Genomic DNA, 19,189 nt, shown 5'->3' on the forward strand with positions numbered 1-19,189 from the left:
AATAAAATTGACAAACCCATAGCCAGACTGAAAAAGAAATCTACAGGTAGGCAGGAAGATATCAAAAGAATCAGTAAGCATGTATCTATCAATCACCATAGTATTGTAACTGAGTGAACATGCAGCAAAAACATAAATCAGATGTGAATTGCATTGCATTTATTGAGTCAATGTATAAATTACTAAGTCCTAGCCATTACTTCTATACCTCCTGTTAAGGTGTTTTTTGTCTTCATGAATTAAGCACATATTAAAGTAACTGGGGGGGGTGTAGAAAATGAATTAAATTCCAAGTAGTGGGATTGTATATATATAATATCACATATCTTTGGATATAATGACTTATATGTTGTCTCATATTAGTTTTATTCTTTCTCCACTCAGTATGGCAAGAAGAAAATCAAATATATCGACTATGAAAAGCAGCATCTGTACTTCTACATGGGTGAGTCTCCTTGGAACCATATACCTTATCATCCCATTTGGAGGCAAGTAGTCATACAGCCAAAGGACAGGACTGTAATCTTCTCACAAGAGACCAACCCATGTCATGAATACAGAGAAAAGCAGCTTGTCTTGCTTCAGACTGAATGGGGCAAAGAACTAAACAGGAAAGTAGAGCAGTGAATATCATTTTTAACAGCCATACTGTAAAAAAAGGTAGAAGCCTGGGAACAAAAGACACTACTGATTGTCTGAGTAGAAGAAAGCTGTCTTTTCCCATGGCCTCCATATAAATGTAGAAACTATTTTGATGGACAAAGACTTATATATATTAAAATATGTATGAACCTGGACCCAGGTTTGAAGGAGAATATTTGTATCTGAGTATTTCCAATACCTATAAAAGAACAATGTAATTGAACAGGCTTTGTTCATATCCAAAATCATGACAGAAAGATTTCAAGAAGCCCCAAACTCTGCTCATCCAAAACATGCTTGCAGAATTGAGAAATAAACCAAAATCAGGGAAAGACCCAAATATTTCCCATATACAAATACTTCTCAACCAGGTGTGATTTTGTCCTCCAGTGAACATTTGTCAGTGTCTAGGGCATTAACATTTGGTTATCACAATGGCAGGGAGGATAATGGTATTGATATCTAGTGAGTAGAAGTTAGGCTTGCTGCTAAACATTCTACAGCCCCCCAAAACAAAGAATTATCTAACCCAAAATGTCAATAGTATTGAGGTTTAGGAAACCTGCTACAGAAGATCTGATGTCCCAAGTGTTGGTCACCAGTGGCCACCTGTAGCCTGGCTGATGAGAATGATTTTCAGCCCATTTTTTGAGACATTGCACTGACCATTGCTGGAATTCAAGACCCCCCAGCTTGTACCAATTTCTCACCCCTTCTCTCATATAAACAAAGAGGGTGAGAACATCTGTGTCCTATTTTGTAAGGTAGCTGATCCCTAACTTAAATAGATGTGTGGTCACAGAAGAAAAAGACTGTTAGAGTTCCTTTCCCAAACTTTCCTGAGTAGTATGTCTCTACCTCCATGCAGGCAAGTCCTGAGACATGCCCTTAGCTCATGAGGAATGAATGAATAGTGTAGATTCACTGCTGAATGCCTGCCTCACAGACCATACTGACACCAAGAGCTGTCTCACTGTGTCCTTCAAGTACCATTTTAGCATCTCAGGTACAATTGAGACTCCTTTGTTTTCAGGCAGCCTTGTTGGTCCTGCAGGAGATGCAGGTAACTAACTCTCTGGGTGGGATATGACTACATTTTGTTTATGTCTACCACCCCAATATATTACGATAGGATCCAATTCCAAGACTGTGAGGACTGAAGGATTCCATAGCCCTTGAAAAGCTTGAAAGTTCACAGAGAAGCTCTTCTGGGACATCTCCATTAAAAAGTCTCAAATCTCTAAATGTTCCCTAATCCCTAGACAGAGTTTGAACATGAAGCTATAACCACCAGAATTCCTGGGATTTGGGGGGCTACATCAATTTTTGGTTCAGCCTTTGAGACTCAGAAAGCTCAATTGGAGTCCAGTATATGGCTCTAGAATCTCCACTTTGCATTCCTTCTCAGAGGCAGTATTCCAGAGTGGTATGGCAAGGAGATTGATGCCTGCTGGCTTGTGCTGGGTCTCATTCTGCTCATTTATTCACCAACTTTTTTCTGCTCATTTTCAGTTGGAGTTCCGTTATTCACGCCAGTATGTTTATACTTGAAATCAATGCAAGCTATGTACCTTCAGAGGTATTGGACAGTGAGTAATTTCTCTCATTCTCTAAAACCAAAACCAAGTAGAAAAGGGGAACTGAAAATGTTTGATACCTTCCATGTGTAGCTTCCCTGAGTAGAAGAGCTTAAGACTTAATCAGCATGTGGGAAGGGACCCCAACTCAATAAAGAAGAAATGTATTTGTATTAACGGCATGTAACTTTCAAGTATTTTTCTCTCTTCAGGATATTGTCTGGGTCAGCAGCTTTTACATCCGCCACTTCATCACATTTGGCCCTTTTTATGGAATCTTTGGAACGATATTGCTCATATTTTTCATCAAGTAAGGAAGCAAGAATATTGTTCTCTTATTCCCATAACCCAGATGATCCTTTACTTTCCTTATCAGAGCTGTTTATGATTAGTAGAAGATTATGACATCATGCCTCATTCTCTGCAACTAAGGCTTTCCAAAGCAAATGTGGAAAGAAATAGTTAAGAAAACTGGGGTCCCCTTCCCTCTCTTCTACTTAATTTTTTTAAATTTGATCTGGTTTAATCAAGGACAACCTTGTGTTTGTTTAGAACGGAATGCTTAAAGCTGTCTTAGAATGACTGTACAGGAGTGACTGAGTGAGTTGAACTATAACCCAAATAGTCTGAATCCCAATACATTACAAAAAAGAGCTGAAGAGAGAGAGAGAAAAACCTGACTAGTGAAAACTCTCCTAACTCTCTAAAGCTGTTTCTACACTGCCTTGGCGTGTTTGAGTTGTTCCCAAACCATGGAATTATCCAAGCTGATAAGGGCTTGGAGATGGCCAAATGCACTGCTTATGAGACTTTAAAGTATTAAAATGGAAATTGCAATTAAATGGATCTGGAGGTAGCTTGAGATTCAGCACTTCTCATGAATTACAAAGTGAGACATCAGTTCTTGGCCTAGAGGCACTCTGAATATTGAGAATCTTAAGACACATTTTTTTGTTGTTTTGTTTTGTTTTTGGCATGACAGGTGAGAATTCTGCCACTGAGCCTGAGCCACCATTACACTGCCCAAGACACTTTGTAAAAGTGGTTCTAAAATCCTGCTTATCCCTTCAAATCAGAGGGATATACCTAAGGCAAAAAGGAACTTGGATCGTGTGACTTTAGAGCCCTCAATGCCAGAGAATGATTTCAGAAGTCTCTCTCGTAAGAGATCTAGCAAATGTAAACCTGCTAACCCATGCTATTCCTCTCAGTCAACACATCTGAGACAAAGCAACAAGTCAAGATGATTAGAAGGTTCATGACAAGTTTAGAACAAGACAAACAGCTTGTAAGAAGAATTTACCCAATCTCCATTTGTTTTCACTTGCTAAACTCATGATTGCACCATTCCAGCTGATCTCCAAGTCCTTTAAAATTCTAATCCAGTTGAATAACATAACTTCTGCCAGAGATAATGGCAGGATAGGGATTTTTTAAAGTTATTTATGGCTAGAAATTTTCACCAAATCAAAATGACTGCAGACTGTCATTCTTTGACTGAATAATCCTCTTGTACTTTCCTATTTACCCTCCCCCATTCTGATGCATTATTATTATAAATCCTAAACAATAGTAAAGACATGCATCAGATTCTTTGCTGAAGGCTTGACATATGTTATCTTATTTGATATAATCCTCAAGCAACCTTGTAATGTTGGTAGTATAATCTTCATTTTTTTGTTAAAGGAACTGAAGCTCAAAGAGATTAAGTCATTTCTCCAATGTCTTAGAGCAAGTAAGGGCAAGTGCCAGTGCCATGACTAAGCCAGAACCTGAATTTGGGTCTATCTGATGGTGAAATACCAGGCTTCTAACTACTTTGCATGTAACCTTAATTTCTCCAGTATCTGCACTAGGGCTGAGCAAACATTGGAGGCACTGTTCTTTCAATTTTTTTGGTAAGGCAGATCATTAAGCTGAATATCAAATAAGTTACTCTTGATATAAAGAGCCTGGAATAGCTCTCCAAGGAGGAAAGCAAGCCACCTGAATTTTACTGGAAACTTTAAGTCCCTTCTGTGACTTCCAGGTCTCAGCCAGCTCTGCCAGAGGTTATACATGCCCAGTGATTGGAAGTGAAATTTTGCAGTCATTAATTCCTCATTTTATCCTCTGAAAGGTGTCTTGAAAGTCCCTGGATTGCATATGTTACCCAGATGAGCCACATACCAATGAAAATGAGTTCAGAGGAAAACCAGGACTGGTTTAGCACTCAGGTAATGATGCAATTCCTAGGGTAAGATTCATTAAACCATGCTGCTTTACAGTCTGGTTACTGAAAACAAAATACTCACACTTATTAAATGCTTGCCAGGAGCTGTTAAGTGCTTTGCATACAACTAAATGAAATAGGCAGTATGATTATTCCCACACTCTAGATAAAAAAAATTGGGGTGCAAACAGATTGAGTAACTTGCACAAGGTCACACAGCTGGTAACTCTTAGAGGCAGGTTTTAGACCCAGACAGTTTGATTTCAGAGTCATTGCTCTGAATCAGGGAATCAGGAGACTAGATAGAGTTTAGGGACCAAACCCAGCCTTCACTTGTTTCTGTAATTAAAGTTTTATTGGAACATAACCATGCTCTTTCATTTACATATTATATGTGGCTGCTTTCATGCTAAACAAAGTCATGCTGTGACAGAGACCTAAACTATTTACTATATGACACTTTACAGAAAAGTTTTCCTAAGCCCTCCTCAAAACCCCACATGACCCAGTCTCTTGAAGCATGGCACTCCATCAAGTGAATGTGAGACTCCTAGAATTACAGAATAATTTTACATCTAGAAGGACCCTGAAATTTGTCTCATTTAATTTAAAAGATAGAGCAGAGCAAGAGGAAAAATGGCCTCCTCTCCAAACATGCCATTAATGTCGAACAGTCAGGACCATCCCCAAATACCTTTACACTCTAAGTGAATGTCCCCTCCACTGAATCATGTTACAGTTGACAGGGAATGCCAGTCATTCTCCTAATTTCTTCTCCAAACTTACATCTACAACTCAGTGGAGCCTCTGGAGGATGTACAGCAGTGGTTCTGAAAGTTTTTGGTCTCAGGATCACTTTACACTCAAAAATTATTGAGAACCTTAAAGGATTTTATTTATGTAGGTTATGTCCATTGCTATTTGAAATTAAAACTGAGAGATTTTTAAATATTTATTTATCCATTTAAAAATAACAAGAATAAGACCAACACATATTAACATCAGAGTGATGATATCAACACATGTTTAGGAGCCTCTGGAAAATTTTACTGTACAAGGATGACAATATGAGAATGAAAAGAGCAAATAATGTATTAGATGTATTAAGATGTTGGTTTTGACCTTGTGTATTCCCTGATAAGCATCTTGCAGAACCCCAAGATTCTTTGAGCTGCACTTTGAGAAACACTGGCATAGAACACTTCAAAAATAACATTCAAAATAGCACCAGTTTCCAGCTAGAATTAAACCCTGAAAGTGTGTGAATAAGATGATGTTCATGAATATCTTTAATTATTTTTGTATGATGAGCCCTCTTGGCAGTTTGGAAAAGCTGGTGAACTTGTTTTCAAGATAATGTTTTTTAAATGCACAAAGTGAAAAACACGAGATTACAAAAGAAGCCACTTACATTGAAATGCACTTCTATCCACAGAGCCCTTACTAGAACCCTTGAATGTTTTATCCTTCATTTAAAAGTCTTCCCAGTCTGCCCCATAGGACTCTAATTCCTACAGTCCCATTGTCACCTACCAAATTCTACCAAACACCCAGACCTCAGTCACCACTCCTTAGCCTTTTGCATAGCCAAGGTCTGCTACTGGCTTAGTCCCCTCAACTCCTACATACTCTTTCATAGGTCTTGTCTTATAGATACTTCTTAGCAAAATATCTTTTTGTCCTTAATCTCTTTGAGACCTGGGATATAAAATGTATCTTTTATATCCCTCAGAGTGTCTTATACATGATAAGTTCATGATAAATATTGGTTGAATGATAGATGGAATAAAAAATAAACTTTTTTTTGTTAGATGCTTGATCATTTATATCTCATGTAAGGCTTTTTCTTTTCAGGTCTTGGCCACCTGTAATGTTGAACAGTCCTTTTTCAATGACTGGTTCACTGGACATCTGAACTTCCAAATTGAACATCAGTGAGTAATAAAACAGATAATGATAAAAGCAAGGACAGTCACTTATAACAGGTCCCCTGCCCATAAAGGCCAAAGCAGACCCCTCAGGGTCTCAGTGGGAAAAAATGAGCCAGGATCCTTCAAAGGCTGCCATATTTCTAGAAGGCTCAATGGTAAGGGAAGGAGGAAGAAATGAAGGAGGCATGACAATTGAAAGTAGATGGAGTGGAATACTGGAAAAGTACCAGTGACTCAATTTCCAGGTTCCCAAGAGTTTAGAAATTGATAATTGTTTTCTTTGCATTTGGTTTATAGATGAAACCCAAGAAAAATTATACCATTTGGGTAGCCAAGTTGTGTTGAAACTGCATTGAAATTTAATTTAAGTTTTTATCTCTTTAGAACTGACATTACAAAATCATCAGCAATGAAATCCAGTCTCTGAGGAGATTTTCAAATGGTATCTAGTGGTACTTCACCAATGGGTTAGTTAGGTGAATATATGTTCTCTTAAAGAAAAAGAAAATAAAAGAGAAACTTTGAGAGTCAATCTCTCCAGAATATTCCGGGGAGACCTTTTCTTGGATTCCCTTTATATAGCCATTTCTAGGATAATCAGAGAAAGAAAGAGGTCTTATACCTATTTCTAGATTTTCTTGTTTTTGCCTTTATGTTGGTTTTTAAGAGCCTCAGCAAAACAAGAAAGGATTATTATTGATATTTTATCAAAGACAAGGTTAAAACACATGAAGGTGATCTGGCTGATGAATAGAAAACCTTTAGATAAGAACACACATCTCCTCACTTCTTATTGTCCCTTAGGACCTTTCTCCTTAAACTATGACTAGAACTTATCAAATACTCATCTATTCATGGGGTAGGAGATGAAAGATTAAAGGGAGAGAGAGAGAGATCTCCAGCTCTTCTAGAGAGTTCAAAATGAACAATAACTCCATGTACTTTATTTGACCTGGCCAAAAATAAACACATTTAATGGGTGTAGAATTTATTCCCTTATCATTTTCCATATATTTGCCACCCACAGAGCTCATGCAGGTGTTACCTGATTATGATGACAGCGTTCAGACCAGAGTTTTTGAACTTCCCAGAAAAAAAATTATTAGGCAAGGTCAAGGTTGCGTCTGTATTACTGATAGGATTTTATTTGGCAATAGGAAAAGAAAACACCTTTGAGTTTCTCTTTAAGTCTAAGTTTTTTTTTTACCTCTCTCATCTATTTCCTCAGTCTGTTCCCCACAATGCCACGACATAATTATTACAAGGTTTCACCTCTGGTGAGGTCACTTTGTGAGAAGCATGGATTGCAGTACGTGAATAAGTCCTTGTTAAAGGCATTTGGAGATATCCCCAGGTAATAAAATATTCTTTCTTAGCTCATACCTCTCATTGCCCTTCCCTGCAGGTCCCAAGACTATTCACTGGCTTTTGAAGCATTAATCCAAAAGTGATTGATTAAGGATCACTTCTTTGACCCGCATGCACACAAGGCTCAACAGGGAACAATAATAACAACCATGATGGCAATAATCCCCCTTACCTACTTCCTATGTAGGTACTTCTTGGGAAAACACTTTACTGCCTTACTAGATTTGAAGCTTTTTCTAAGATTTTCACCCACATGGCCTTTTGTATCTTTAGAATTTAAGTGGTGGAAGGGGCTCTCAAGTCATCTGCTCCAGGGTTGAAAACTTAGACCTGTAGGGTCTGCAGAACTGCAATGTGTGAACCTAGCTATAGTGACTGACCAAAACTGTGGGTCTGTGGGTACTAAAAGTCCATCTTCCTCCTTTAGGCATTCATATGCAATTTCCTAAAGAACCTTGAGCCCATCAGATTAACAGTCAGTGGTACATGCATTTTGTTTCCAAGTGGAGAAATGAAAATTTCTATAAGATTTCTCTTTCTTGGAGGAAAAAAAAAGAATCATGAATGAGGCCTACAGTTCTAACTTCAGACTCATGACAGGTCTCCACCTACCTTTGTACCTGTTCAAAGTGTTTGACTCCTCTGCTGGGAGCCAGATACAGCTGAAAATGACAAAGTTGCCTTAAACAAGTATAGGAGCAAATGTCCTTGGAGAGGCCTCCTTTAATCTTTGAATCTCACCTCCTGATTATTATGTTTACTCCTTCCACAGGGCCTTGAAGAAATATGCAGCTCTCTGGGCAGAAATTTACTATGAGACATGATACAGAATATCAGCTTCAATGCTCATCTAATCTCATCTCTGAAGAGGGCTGGTGAAGGTGCGAAAGTTCTTCTCTGCTTACCTATCAGTGCCATTGGCTGACCTGAGTGTGCCAGGAGTGCAAATCCCAAAGAAATATAACTCCTTCCTACAGTCTTTCTCTAAGAAACAGAGGAAACACAGATGATTTTGGCCAGGGGGATAAAAGGGAAATGGGAGTCTGATGGTTTTAGTTTCTCAGTAGATTCTTGAACTTAGTCCTACCAAGAAATACTAGTTAGATTCTCTATGCCAAGAGGGCATAATTACAGAAATCAGGTAAAAGTTTTGCTAATGAAATGGATGAAATGGGCTAGAGAAGAAATATCTTGATGGGGTATGTTGGAAAACAGTGCAGTTGCTCTTGGAAAGAAACCATGTATTTAACAAATACTTGCTGAGCACACATTTTTTGTTGATTTCTCTTTAAATTTGTAAATTTCTTGGTCCATAAAAACTGAATATAATGAACATTAAAGTCTCTTTAAATATTTCAATACTCACTTTGGATTCTCATTATTGTACTTGCATATGTATAATTAGTGTGCATATATATTTTTATTTCAAGGGTAGAAGTTGGGATTTCTGTAAACTCATTCAGAGGAACTCCCTGAATCCAGTGCCAGTAGCAACTGATAAAGCAGGTTAAAATTCTATATATAAAGAGTATCCTATGTTCTTCTGAAGTCTACATTGGATGAATTTTGGCTGTCTATTCCCTACTTACCAAAGCAGAACTACTATACCATATTATTGGGTGAACCCAATGAAAGAAAGATGTTTGTTTTCTATTCATAGACTACAGGCTGTGTCAAGGCATTATTCTAGCTTGTTTTAGGATGAGCGTGATCTCACCAAAACCAACACTGGATAAATTAGTGGACCCTCTCAGTACCTACTACTGTATTCTAGTGTCTGTACTTTTTCTTATCTATTCCTGGGAGACATAGTTTAAGTTGACCTCAGCCTGAAAGGAATGAAAGGACAATAGGACAAGCCTTCAACCCCAGGTCCCAGCAAGTCAACACTGTTGGTTTACCTTAGTTATATGAAATCCTACCAGTAAGCATTCATTTCTTTGCTCCAAACTCTCTACCAAAAAGCTCTTTTGGGTTTGTTTGTTTCTTAATTAAATACCCAGTGAAGGATGACATACTTAATAATTCATATTAAGTATCAAAGCTAAGAAAACAAGAATTAGTTGTCTGGGAGGGAGGATTCTTGAAAATGGCTATAGTGTCAAATAGTGAAGAGTTGAGCAGGGGATGAAAAAAATGAAAAGTTCTATTGACTTGATTAAGAATAGCCCTAGATGGATATGGCAAGAATACATATTTCTTCTGCTGGAAGGTCTATAGATGATTCTTCCTGCATGAAATCAGGGTTGGAAGCGGTAGCAGGATACTCTGTATTGCCTGTTCCTACTCCCACAGGGATGCCCAAGCACTGTTTATTCTCCTGGTCACTAGGAATAGCAACCAGATATCTCCTTGGGCAAACTTGCTATCATCTCCAAGGCATTCCCCCTTCAGTGTCAAAAGAGCCCAACTTCATAGTTCCATGTATGGGGTTGGTTGCTGTTCAACTTTCATTTAGACAGATAATGTAGGGAAGACATGTGAAATCAGTTCTTAAAAGGTACTAGGTAAGAATGAAAATTTACTCCTTTGGTATACATTTAATGATGAACAGCTTAATGGGTTGTTGGTCAAAAAGGAATCATTTTCCTGAATTCAATAGTTCAAACAATTTTCACTCTCAACCATGGTGACTGATATTTGCAGTTGGTGGAACAGGTGACTGAGTATTTATTTTGCCTGTTCAATTAGTTTCCCAGAATAAGGGGATCAATGCCTGCTAATTCCACCTTAGACCACCAAGAACTGAATTAAAATTTAGACTATCAATCCTCCAGATCACTTCATTTCTCTCCTTCATGTTTTATAGACCTCTGTTCTATAGGTGTATGAATGAAGGTGACTTAATTAGCTAGGCTCATGCCTCTTTAAACTAAGTGACATCTGAGAGTTATGTTACAGTCATTCACAAATCTCCAGCAGCTCCCCACGGCTCTTAAAGAATAAACACTAACATTGCCAGCAGACTTTGCCTACACTCAGGCCCTTTCCCCTGAGCCCTGCCCCACTCTAAACCTCTCTTGCTTAGGCCCCAGCAGTTTCTTTGTCCTGATTCCAGTATTTGAAAATCTCTGTCACTCTCCTTGGCCCTGATTTCATCTCACCTAGTTATTGTTACTTACCTTCAGATCTCAATGCCATTATCACATCCCGAGTGGGAGCTTTGCCTCCTCTCGGGACCAAACAAAAGCCTCCTGTGATATGCTTCATAGCAATTAACACAGGTGTCAGTTTACAATTAATTTTTATGATTCCTTGATTAATTGTCTTCCCCCTCTAAACTGCAATATCCATGAGAGGAGGGACTCCCTAGCATGTTAGAGACACCAATAAAGAGACTGGAAGGAAGTATGGGAGGGAGAGCAAGTGGGAGGAGGGATGCTAATTCTAAGGGACTCCAAACAAAAAACCTCGTTGGCCTCTCTCAACCTAGTATTTAACAACCCACCAGGAAGTTTCTCCTGATCCCTAATTTTTACTGCTGCAGCTTCAGTTTATAATCCATAGCTAGAAAATCATTTAAAGGTTTTTTTCATTGCAAGATTTTTTTCTGATCATAAAAATATCTTGATGTACTTCCAAATAAACAGAAAAATTTATTAAATATATGAGAAGCACTTTGATTTTCTAACTCTATTATTAAAACTATCACCAATATCTATGAGCATCAAATAAACCCTTGAGGGCCACTACCCATGTCATCTTTACATGAGGCAGGTGCTATAGATTAAATCATTTTATGGATGAAAACACCAAAGCTGAGGGAGGTAAGCTGATTGCCTGATGCCATGGGTAGGAAGCAGTGGGGTAAAGTTTTAGACACAGAGCTGCCTGACTCTACAGTCATTGCACTGTATGAAAGCCAGGAAATTCAAAGTAAAGGGGGAGTAAGTGGCATTAGAAAGCACGCAGTTGACTTTTGGGGAATATCTCTGATAACTTCTCAGGAGCTGACAGGATGAACAACCCCTGAGAACAGGTGGTCGGAGAAGGGGAAGGCAGGAGGAGCTTGTGACAAGCACAGCATCGTCCTAGAAAGGGTCCAACTTCTACTCACCAGTCTTAAAAGAGAGAGTCTGTGGAGAGAACATTGGGGATCCAGCACAGGGCAGTTTCATGTGGGAGGAGTCAATCTGACTGAGGGTCTAAGAAGACACTGCATTAAACACAGGGAACAGGAAGGAGAAATGGATTTGTGATTTTGCAGCAAAGTGGCATGAATTCAATGCAAGGAAAACTCGCTTTTCCCATCTTCAGGGAGCCTTCCAGTAGACCCTATTTTCTCTGAAGCTTCTCTCCCACTGATAAAACCACCCTTATGCTCATTCCATCAGCTCTTGGGAAACTATTAGAGATATTCCCACAAGCCAACTGCATTGGTAAAATTAGGCAATGAGAAATTGCCCATATTTTTACTCGAGCATGAAGTAAGGATGATAAAATTAGAAATCAGACACCTAAATTATAATTCCAGCTCCTCAATTTATTATCCTATGATGAGCATGGTCAGGTCACTTATATACTTGATACTTCCAGTCCTCACAGCCTTTACAGGTGTGGCACCTATTGCTACCTGTATGGCGGCATGACTGTGAGTCCCAAACCAAATTATTGTCATGATTTCACAGCCAGGAACACCCATGCAGACTCTGCTTATTATTTTGATGATAATGATTGGCCCTCCCATCCTGGGCCCACCAAAAGTACAAGAAAACTGTAGAGTCACATTTGCCCACAGGATGGAAAGACAAGAAATCATTGCAGCAATGAGAGCGTCACCTCCCCCCATAAAGTGAGGCTTATGAATCGCAACGAGAAAATGATTTCTCCTGTTTCAACAGGTGACACCCATGAGTCATGCTCTTCTTCTCACTGCACTAAACCTCCTGGGATCAGCCTTCAGATCAGGCTGGAGGGAGAGAGACCCAGAAACCCTGCTTATACAGACTATGGTTAACCATGTTGAGTACGCCACCCTGGCTGTTGAAAATCTTGCCAAATATAAGCATATCATTTGTTGCTTAACTGATATATTGTAAAGGACTTTCTTAAGGGTTTCTTTGCTAAGTATCAAGCCTCCTGATACAATCCTAAAGGTACAGAATGTATGGAGGTTGGATGCTACTGAAGTCAGGAACATAGTACTCTTTCTTTCCAAACATTGTTTATGAAAGTTTGTAAATAAGCAACAAAGTTGAAAGAATTTTACGGAGAACATCTGTATAGCTATCACCTTGATTTCAACATTAAAATTTTAATAAAATTGATTTATCCCATAGCTATACATCTACCCATCCTTCTATGTATATGTTAATCCATCTTATTTTTCTATAATCTACTGCAAAGTAAATTCCAAGGGGCTTACTTAAAAAAAAAACTCCAAATATGAAGACAACCAAATATTTTTTCCTCCCCAATTAAAAATTGGTGAAAAATATGAAACAGCTTGGTTTTTAAAGTACTACAATTCCCTGTCTGCAAAATCAATTATTAACTCAAAAGAGCAGAGACCTTCTCGTATGTATGTTCTTTCATTAGTTGAGATTTAATAAGCACTTACTATGTGCCCAGTGAGGTGAACAACAGAGGTAGGAACACTGTCTCCTTGGAGCTTACATTCTACTGGTGAAGGCAGCCAATAAACAAGTAAATGAAAGAAGAAACAAGATGATAACATATCAAGGGTGTTGTGAGAGATAACAACAGGCATGGGAAGAGTTTAGATAAGGGGATCCTGGAAAGTGAATCTGAAAAGAATGTGAAGGTGTCTGCCATGAGAGCCTGATAGATGGGATTATCTGAGACCAGTGCGAAGGCCCTGAGCCAGGAATAAGTATTCTGTACAAAGAGTAGAATAGACAATCTGTGTGGCCATGGAGTGAAATGCAAAGTTCTTTATGCAGTGTCACTTAAACTTTATTTTTTCATAAATGTAGTTTGACTTGGATTCTCAGCGCAATTCAAAATTATTTTCTATTACTCATGCAAGACTTTGTGCCATTGAAACAAAAAAGAGAATATTTCATACACATTATGTCCTACTACCTCCATTATGATTCTCTCAACAGCCCAAAAGGAGGAGTATCACCATTTTGATTTTTCAAACCAGGATAGACTCAAAGAGAAACAAAGGCATGCCCAAATCCATGGCTCATGGGAGCAGAGCCAGGACTTGTTTTGTAGCTGCTAGATTTTAAAGGAATATAATATAGGCACTTTGTCTTATTCCTCCAAGTCCAGGGGTTCTTTCTACTTCACCCCTACCCTGCACTGCCTTTACTTCACTCACCTTGTTCTTGCTTCAACTTGCTCCTGTGGTTACATGTATTCAGTAAGTGAAAACAGGGTTTCTATAAGCAGTATTCTCAATAATTGTTTTCCAATGAATTTGGGGGTTGTATTTTAAGCCATTAGTTCTTCCTGCAAGTTTCCATCTTCTGATCCAAGCAATATAACATGGACAGGACTTACATTTAATTGAACAGAGCTCTGTCCACCACTCCATTCAACAAAGGTACACCCTGGAATGAACATGAGATGGATAAATCGAGCTGGCCTCTCTCTTTGTCTCAATTTCCATGGGATTCTCATTGTAATATACAAAGCCATGTGCAACAAAACTATGGGTAATTTAAGGATTCTCATAGCTATTTTCTTCAGCTCTAAGAGTGGTGCAATCTTGGGAAAAATATTTGTGCTGGTTTAAAAGGAAATATGCTCCTAAGAAAATCCATGTTTTAATATAAATCCCATTTCATGAAGGTAGAATAATCTCTATTCAATACTGTATGTTTGAAACTGTAATCAGATCATCTCCCTGGATGATGTGATTTAGTCAAGAGTGGTTGTTAAACTGGATTAAGGGATGACATGTCTGCACCCATTTGAGTGGGTCTTGATTAGTTTCTGAAGTCCTATAAAAGAGGAAACATTTTGGAGAACGAGAGATTCAGAGAGAGCAGAGAATGCTGAAGCACCATGAAGCAGAGAGTCCACCAACCAGTGATCTTTGGAGATGAAGAAGGAACACACCTCCCGAGGAGCTTCATGAAACCAGAAGCCAGGAGAGAAAGCTAGCAGATGACCCCATATCTGCCATGTGCCCTTCCAGCCGAGAGAGAAGCCCTGACTGTGTTCGCCATGTGCCTTCTCACTTGAGAGAGAAACCCTGAACTTCATCAGCCTTCTTGAACCAAGGTATCTTTCCCTGGATGCCTTTGATTGGGCATTTCTATAGACTTGTTTTAATTGGGGCATTTTCTTGGCCTTAGAACTGTAAACTAACAACTTATTAAGTTCCCCTTTTTAAAAGCCATTCCATTTCTGATATATTGCATTCCAGCATCTAGCAAACTAGAACAATACTTAATCTCTCTGTGCCTTGGTTTCTCAACCTATTCAATAGAGATTTAGTTGTACATACCTCACTAAATGGGTTAATATTTGTGAAGTGCTTTGGACAGCATCTGGCATATAGCATCTGCTAGAATAAATATTATCTTGTTATTATTTGCAGCCCAGTGCAGCAGCTCAGGCTATATCCTCTCTCCACTCCTCACTTCACCTTTTTCTGGAATCTTTGATTCGCTGCTGTAATCTCACCCATAGAGTTGAGATTTAGGATACACTGTGCATCCCCATCCCCCTGAAATTGACTTTCCTTCTTGCCCAGGCTCCTTTTATCCCATTCAGTACTCATTTAACTATGTGCCAGTCATTGTACAAGACAGGAAGATGTGAAGATAGCTAAAAGACTCTGGCTCCAACCTCTCAGAACTCTATAATTTGGTGGAGAAAGGTGGGGAGGGAGGTGGTGAGCAAGCAACAATATCCTGTTTTCTTGGGAGAGGTTTCTTTTCCTAAGAGGAAGACTGTAAACTGATTCACAAGTGAAATTTGTAGAAAATACTGGTTGTGAATTCCTTTGCAGAGAGAATGAAAAGGAGACCATCCAGAGGAACTCTAGGGACATACAAATCATGGGACCTGGTTTCAGGAAATCTGCAGTCTAGAAGTGGGATTTATATATGGACACATATTTCTAAAATGCAAGAAGGTAAAGTTGCAAGAAGATGTAGGTAAAATGCAATCGGAGCTCCAGAAAAGGAGGCAATACATTAAGGAGGGTTCTGAAGGATAAGTAGGATTTCCATGGAAAGATAAGGGAGGCACTTCAGGTAAAAGAAACATCATGGGTAAAAACACAGAGGTGAGGAAGTTAGAGCATGTTCATAAAGCAATTACTTTCTCGTTTGGGCAGAGTAGAGACTTTGCGTAATGATTTCCATGGGAATTCTTCTCAGGAAAGAGAAAAAGCTGTGTATTATGACTTAGATTGCCCCTCATATCTAACCTCAACTCATACTTCTTTCTCTGTGCTCCTCTTTCTCTGTGCTTCAGCCACTGGGCTTTGTCTGGCATGTTTCCCACTACCATAGGACCTTTGCACATACTCTACTCTCTGCCTAGAAAGCTCTCTCCCTTTTTGCCCTTCTGTCTCAGGCCAAGCATAATTTTTGCAGTGAGGACCTTCCAGACTTAACTGAGCAGTCTAAGTTCCCCTTTCTATATTCACACACCCTGTGCACCTCACTGATGCAATTTATCTTTCCTTGTGAGGACAGTGTCTCTGTCTGCTATTATTTATCATTTTATCACCAGTCTTACATCATTGCTTATCATAGAGTAGGTGTTCAATAAAAATTTTAATGAATTGTTAATAAGTGAATGAGTAAATTACAAGAATGGTAAATAAGCCTGGCAAGTTAAATTTAGGCTCATAACAGCCAAAAAATTAAAACTAGGCTAGAATATATATAGTACATGCAGTAGATTACATGGGTCCATAAAGAATCTTTGAACCTGGCGTACATGGAACTGTACTCTAAAGTGCCCACCTTGCAGAAACACAAAAGGAGAATAGAATAGTGAAGGTGGTAGGTGGCTAAAGCAAGAACCCAGTGAGAGATGTTGAGAACCTGAGTTTGGTCGGTGATAATGAATATGAAGTTGAAAGGAATCAATGAAGACTCATTGTGGAGGCTGAGTGCACAGAACATGGTAAGTAGGGGAAAGATGACCACAGGTTTTGACTAAAGGTGGTAAAATCAACGAGTAGAGAAAAAGTAAATTGTTTGGGAACAAAACTGAAGGGAAAAAACATATTAAGTTGTGGTAATTAATAGGAAACCCAAGTGGAAATGTTCAGCAGGTATTGGGGAAAATGTGATTCTGGAGATTGAAAGTGCAAAAGCAAGAGAAATCAACTTTGACGTATTCTCCAAAGAGCTGATAAATGAGGTCATTGAGAGAAAGAGTAGAAGGAAAGACATAATTTAACATATAGTCTTAGGGAAATTTTCACTCTAGTGGAGAGAAGAGAAAGAGGGACAGGCAATGTTAAAATTAGCTGAGGACTCACAGAAAAATCAAGAGAGTGCACAATGCAGAAGGTGGGGAAGGAGAAAGTTTAAAGATGTGGCTAAGTCAAATACAGAGAGAAGGCATTAAGTAGAAAAGTCTATTTAAATTTCATGTTTGATTAACTTTGCTTGCTGTAAAAAATTTGAGTTGGGTTCATATTAAGAAACCTATAAACTGAAGAAAGTGAGCTGAAAATATTGTCCCTATAGTCTAAAAGGATTGCTTTGATAACTTCTGAAAGTTTGGCATCATCTAAAACACAAAGAAAAACCTCTTATATTTACATACCACAAGTTGTTTTTTCCCCCCTGTAATATCACAAACCTAAAATCTTAATATTTTGAGTGGAGAAGATGTTTTGATGTTTTTTCATCAAGATGACCCACCCAGAAATTATGAAGGTGTATTCCCCTCCTAGCTAAGCATAAAAAACGAGGTTAGCCTTTGATGGTGCTTTGGTTTGCTAAAGTTGCTGGAATGCAATATACTAGAAATGGAATGGCTTTTAAAAAAGGAATTTATTAACTTGCAAGTTTACAGTTCTAAGGCTATAAATGTGTCCAAACTAAGACATCCAGGGAAAAATAACTTGACTCAAGAAAGACTCATGGGTCTGAAACATTTTCTGTCAGCTGAGAAGGTGTGTGGCTGGCATCTGCTGGGATCCTTGGCTTCTCATTTCAAACAGCTTCCCCAGGGACATTTTCTTTCTTCATCTCCAAAGATTTCTGCCTGTGTCAGCTCTGAAGCTTTTTTCAAAAATTGTTTCCTCTTTTTTTAAAAATTCTTTCCTCCACCCATTCAAGGTGAGCTCTAGTAAACAGCTCACCTTGAGTGGGTGGAGACATCTCCATGGAAACCAACTAATCAAAATGTCCCAACCACAACTGGATGGGTTACATCTCCATGGAAACAACTTAGTCAAAAAGACCTCACCCAATAATATTGAATCAGGATTAAAGAACATGACTTTTCTGGGGATATGCAAGAGTTTTGATATCAATATGAAATTGATGTATCAATATATCAGCATATCAGGATGTCCCAGCATGTGGGTTGGAAAATCCTAGTCTACACCACCAAAGCATACTAGTCTGGATTTTACTACTAATCCTACAGGCAGATATAATATTAATTTATTAAGAAACCAAAATACAACAAAGTCAACCTGTAAATAGGTACTATTGTGAGTTCCACAGGTCACTCTACCAGCCACCTTATGTCTTCTCTCAGGACCCTCATACTTGCCTCAAAATTAGGTTGAGTGAGTGTCTGGGTAGTAATGTTCTATAGTATAAAGGCCATTGTTAATGTACTGAGAAAGCAGCTTATTTCTGAAAGACAAATATCCTATCCAATGCCCTGGATGCTTTGTGCTGGATCATTTCAATGTGACCTAAAAATTCTCCTAGTGAGTGTAACAATTAAAGCAAAATGGCCCAACCTTAGTGATGAAAACAATGATTAATCTTTCCTCTCCTAATAAAGCATCACCTAAATTCCTGGTAATTGCTTCCCAGAATCCACTGTCATTCTGATGTTCTTTGTTCAGTATGAGGATGAAAAAAAAGTGTCTGAGTGAATGGAACTTTTAAAGCCTGTAATTTGGAACCCTTTGCTCAGTTAATTGAAAAATGTTGCACAACAGTGATTCTTTCTCACTGGGACAAACACAAAGTTTGACTCACAGCAGGAGGATGTGAAGGATAAACCCAAAATTCTGATCTATGATTTGTTGGGGAATAGCTAAGCAGACCTGAAGAGACAAGAAAGCAAGACTGTCCTAAGCACGGTGTAGAGTCTCCTTTCTCCATAAGAAGATGAATAACATATAAGGCAATGTTATCAGTTTTAAAAAATAAGTAGTATGTGAAGGTATCAGTGCTTTGCCTGGCACTGGTCAGTATTCATGACCTAAGACATTGGTTTCCTAGATGTTTTCTGCTTTCACACTTTCAATTTCATTAGGACCTTTGAACGTGATGATTCATCTGCTTGGATCCTACCAGATATTTGCAAGAGGGTCTCCTTTTCAT

General features: G+C 38.6%; 1 protein-coding gene across 1 annotated transcript in view; it reads left to right on the plus strand.

Annotated features, from left to right (window-relative positions):
* LOC143681180 (fatty acid desaturase 2-like protein FADS2B) overlaps window positions 1-9,081 on the plus strand; it is a 31,789-nt gene extending 22,708 nt beyond the window's left edge. The window contains exons 6-12 of the mRNA XM_077157998.1: window positions 385-445; window positions 2,155-2,231; window positions 2,432-2,529; window positions 4,339-4,435; window positions 6,286-6,365; window positions 7,591-7,716; window positions 8,503-9,081. Coding sequence (XP_077014113.1) covers window positions 385-445; window positions 2,155-2,231; window positions 2,432-2,529; window positions 4,339-4,435; window positions 6,286-6,365; window positions 7,591-7,716; window positions 8,503-8,554 — 591 coding nt within the window. The 3' untranslated portion in view covers window positions 8,555-9,081. The remainder of the gene's footprint in view (window positions 1-384; window positions 446-2,154; window positions 2,232-2,431; window positions 2,530-4,338; window positions 4,436-6,285; window positions 6,366-7,590; window positions 7,717-8,502) is intronic.
* The last annotated feature ends 10,108 nt before the right edge of the window (window positions 9,082-19,189 follow it).

The sequence above is a fragment of the Tamandua tetradactyla genome, chromosome 4 (genome assembly GCF_023851605.1).
Source record: "Tamandua tetradactyla isolate mTamTet1 chromosome 4, mTamTet1.pri, whole genome shotgun sequence".
NCBI lineage: Eukaryota > Metazoa > Chordata > Mammalia > Pilosa > Myrmecophagidae > Tamandua > Tamandua tetradactyla.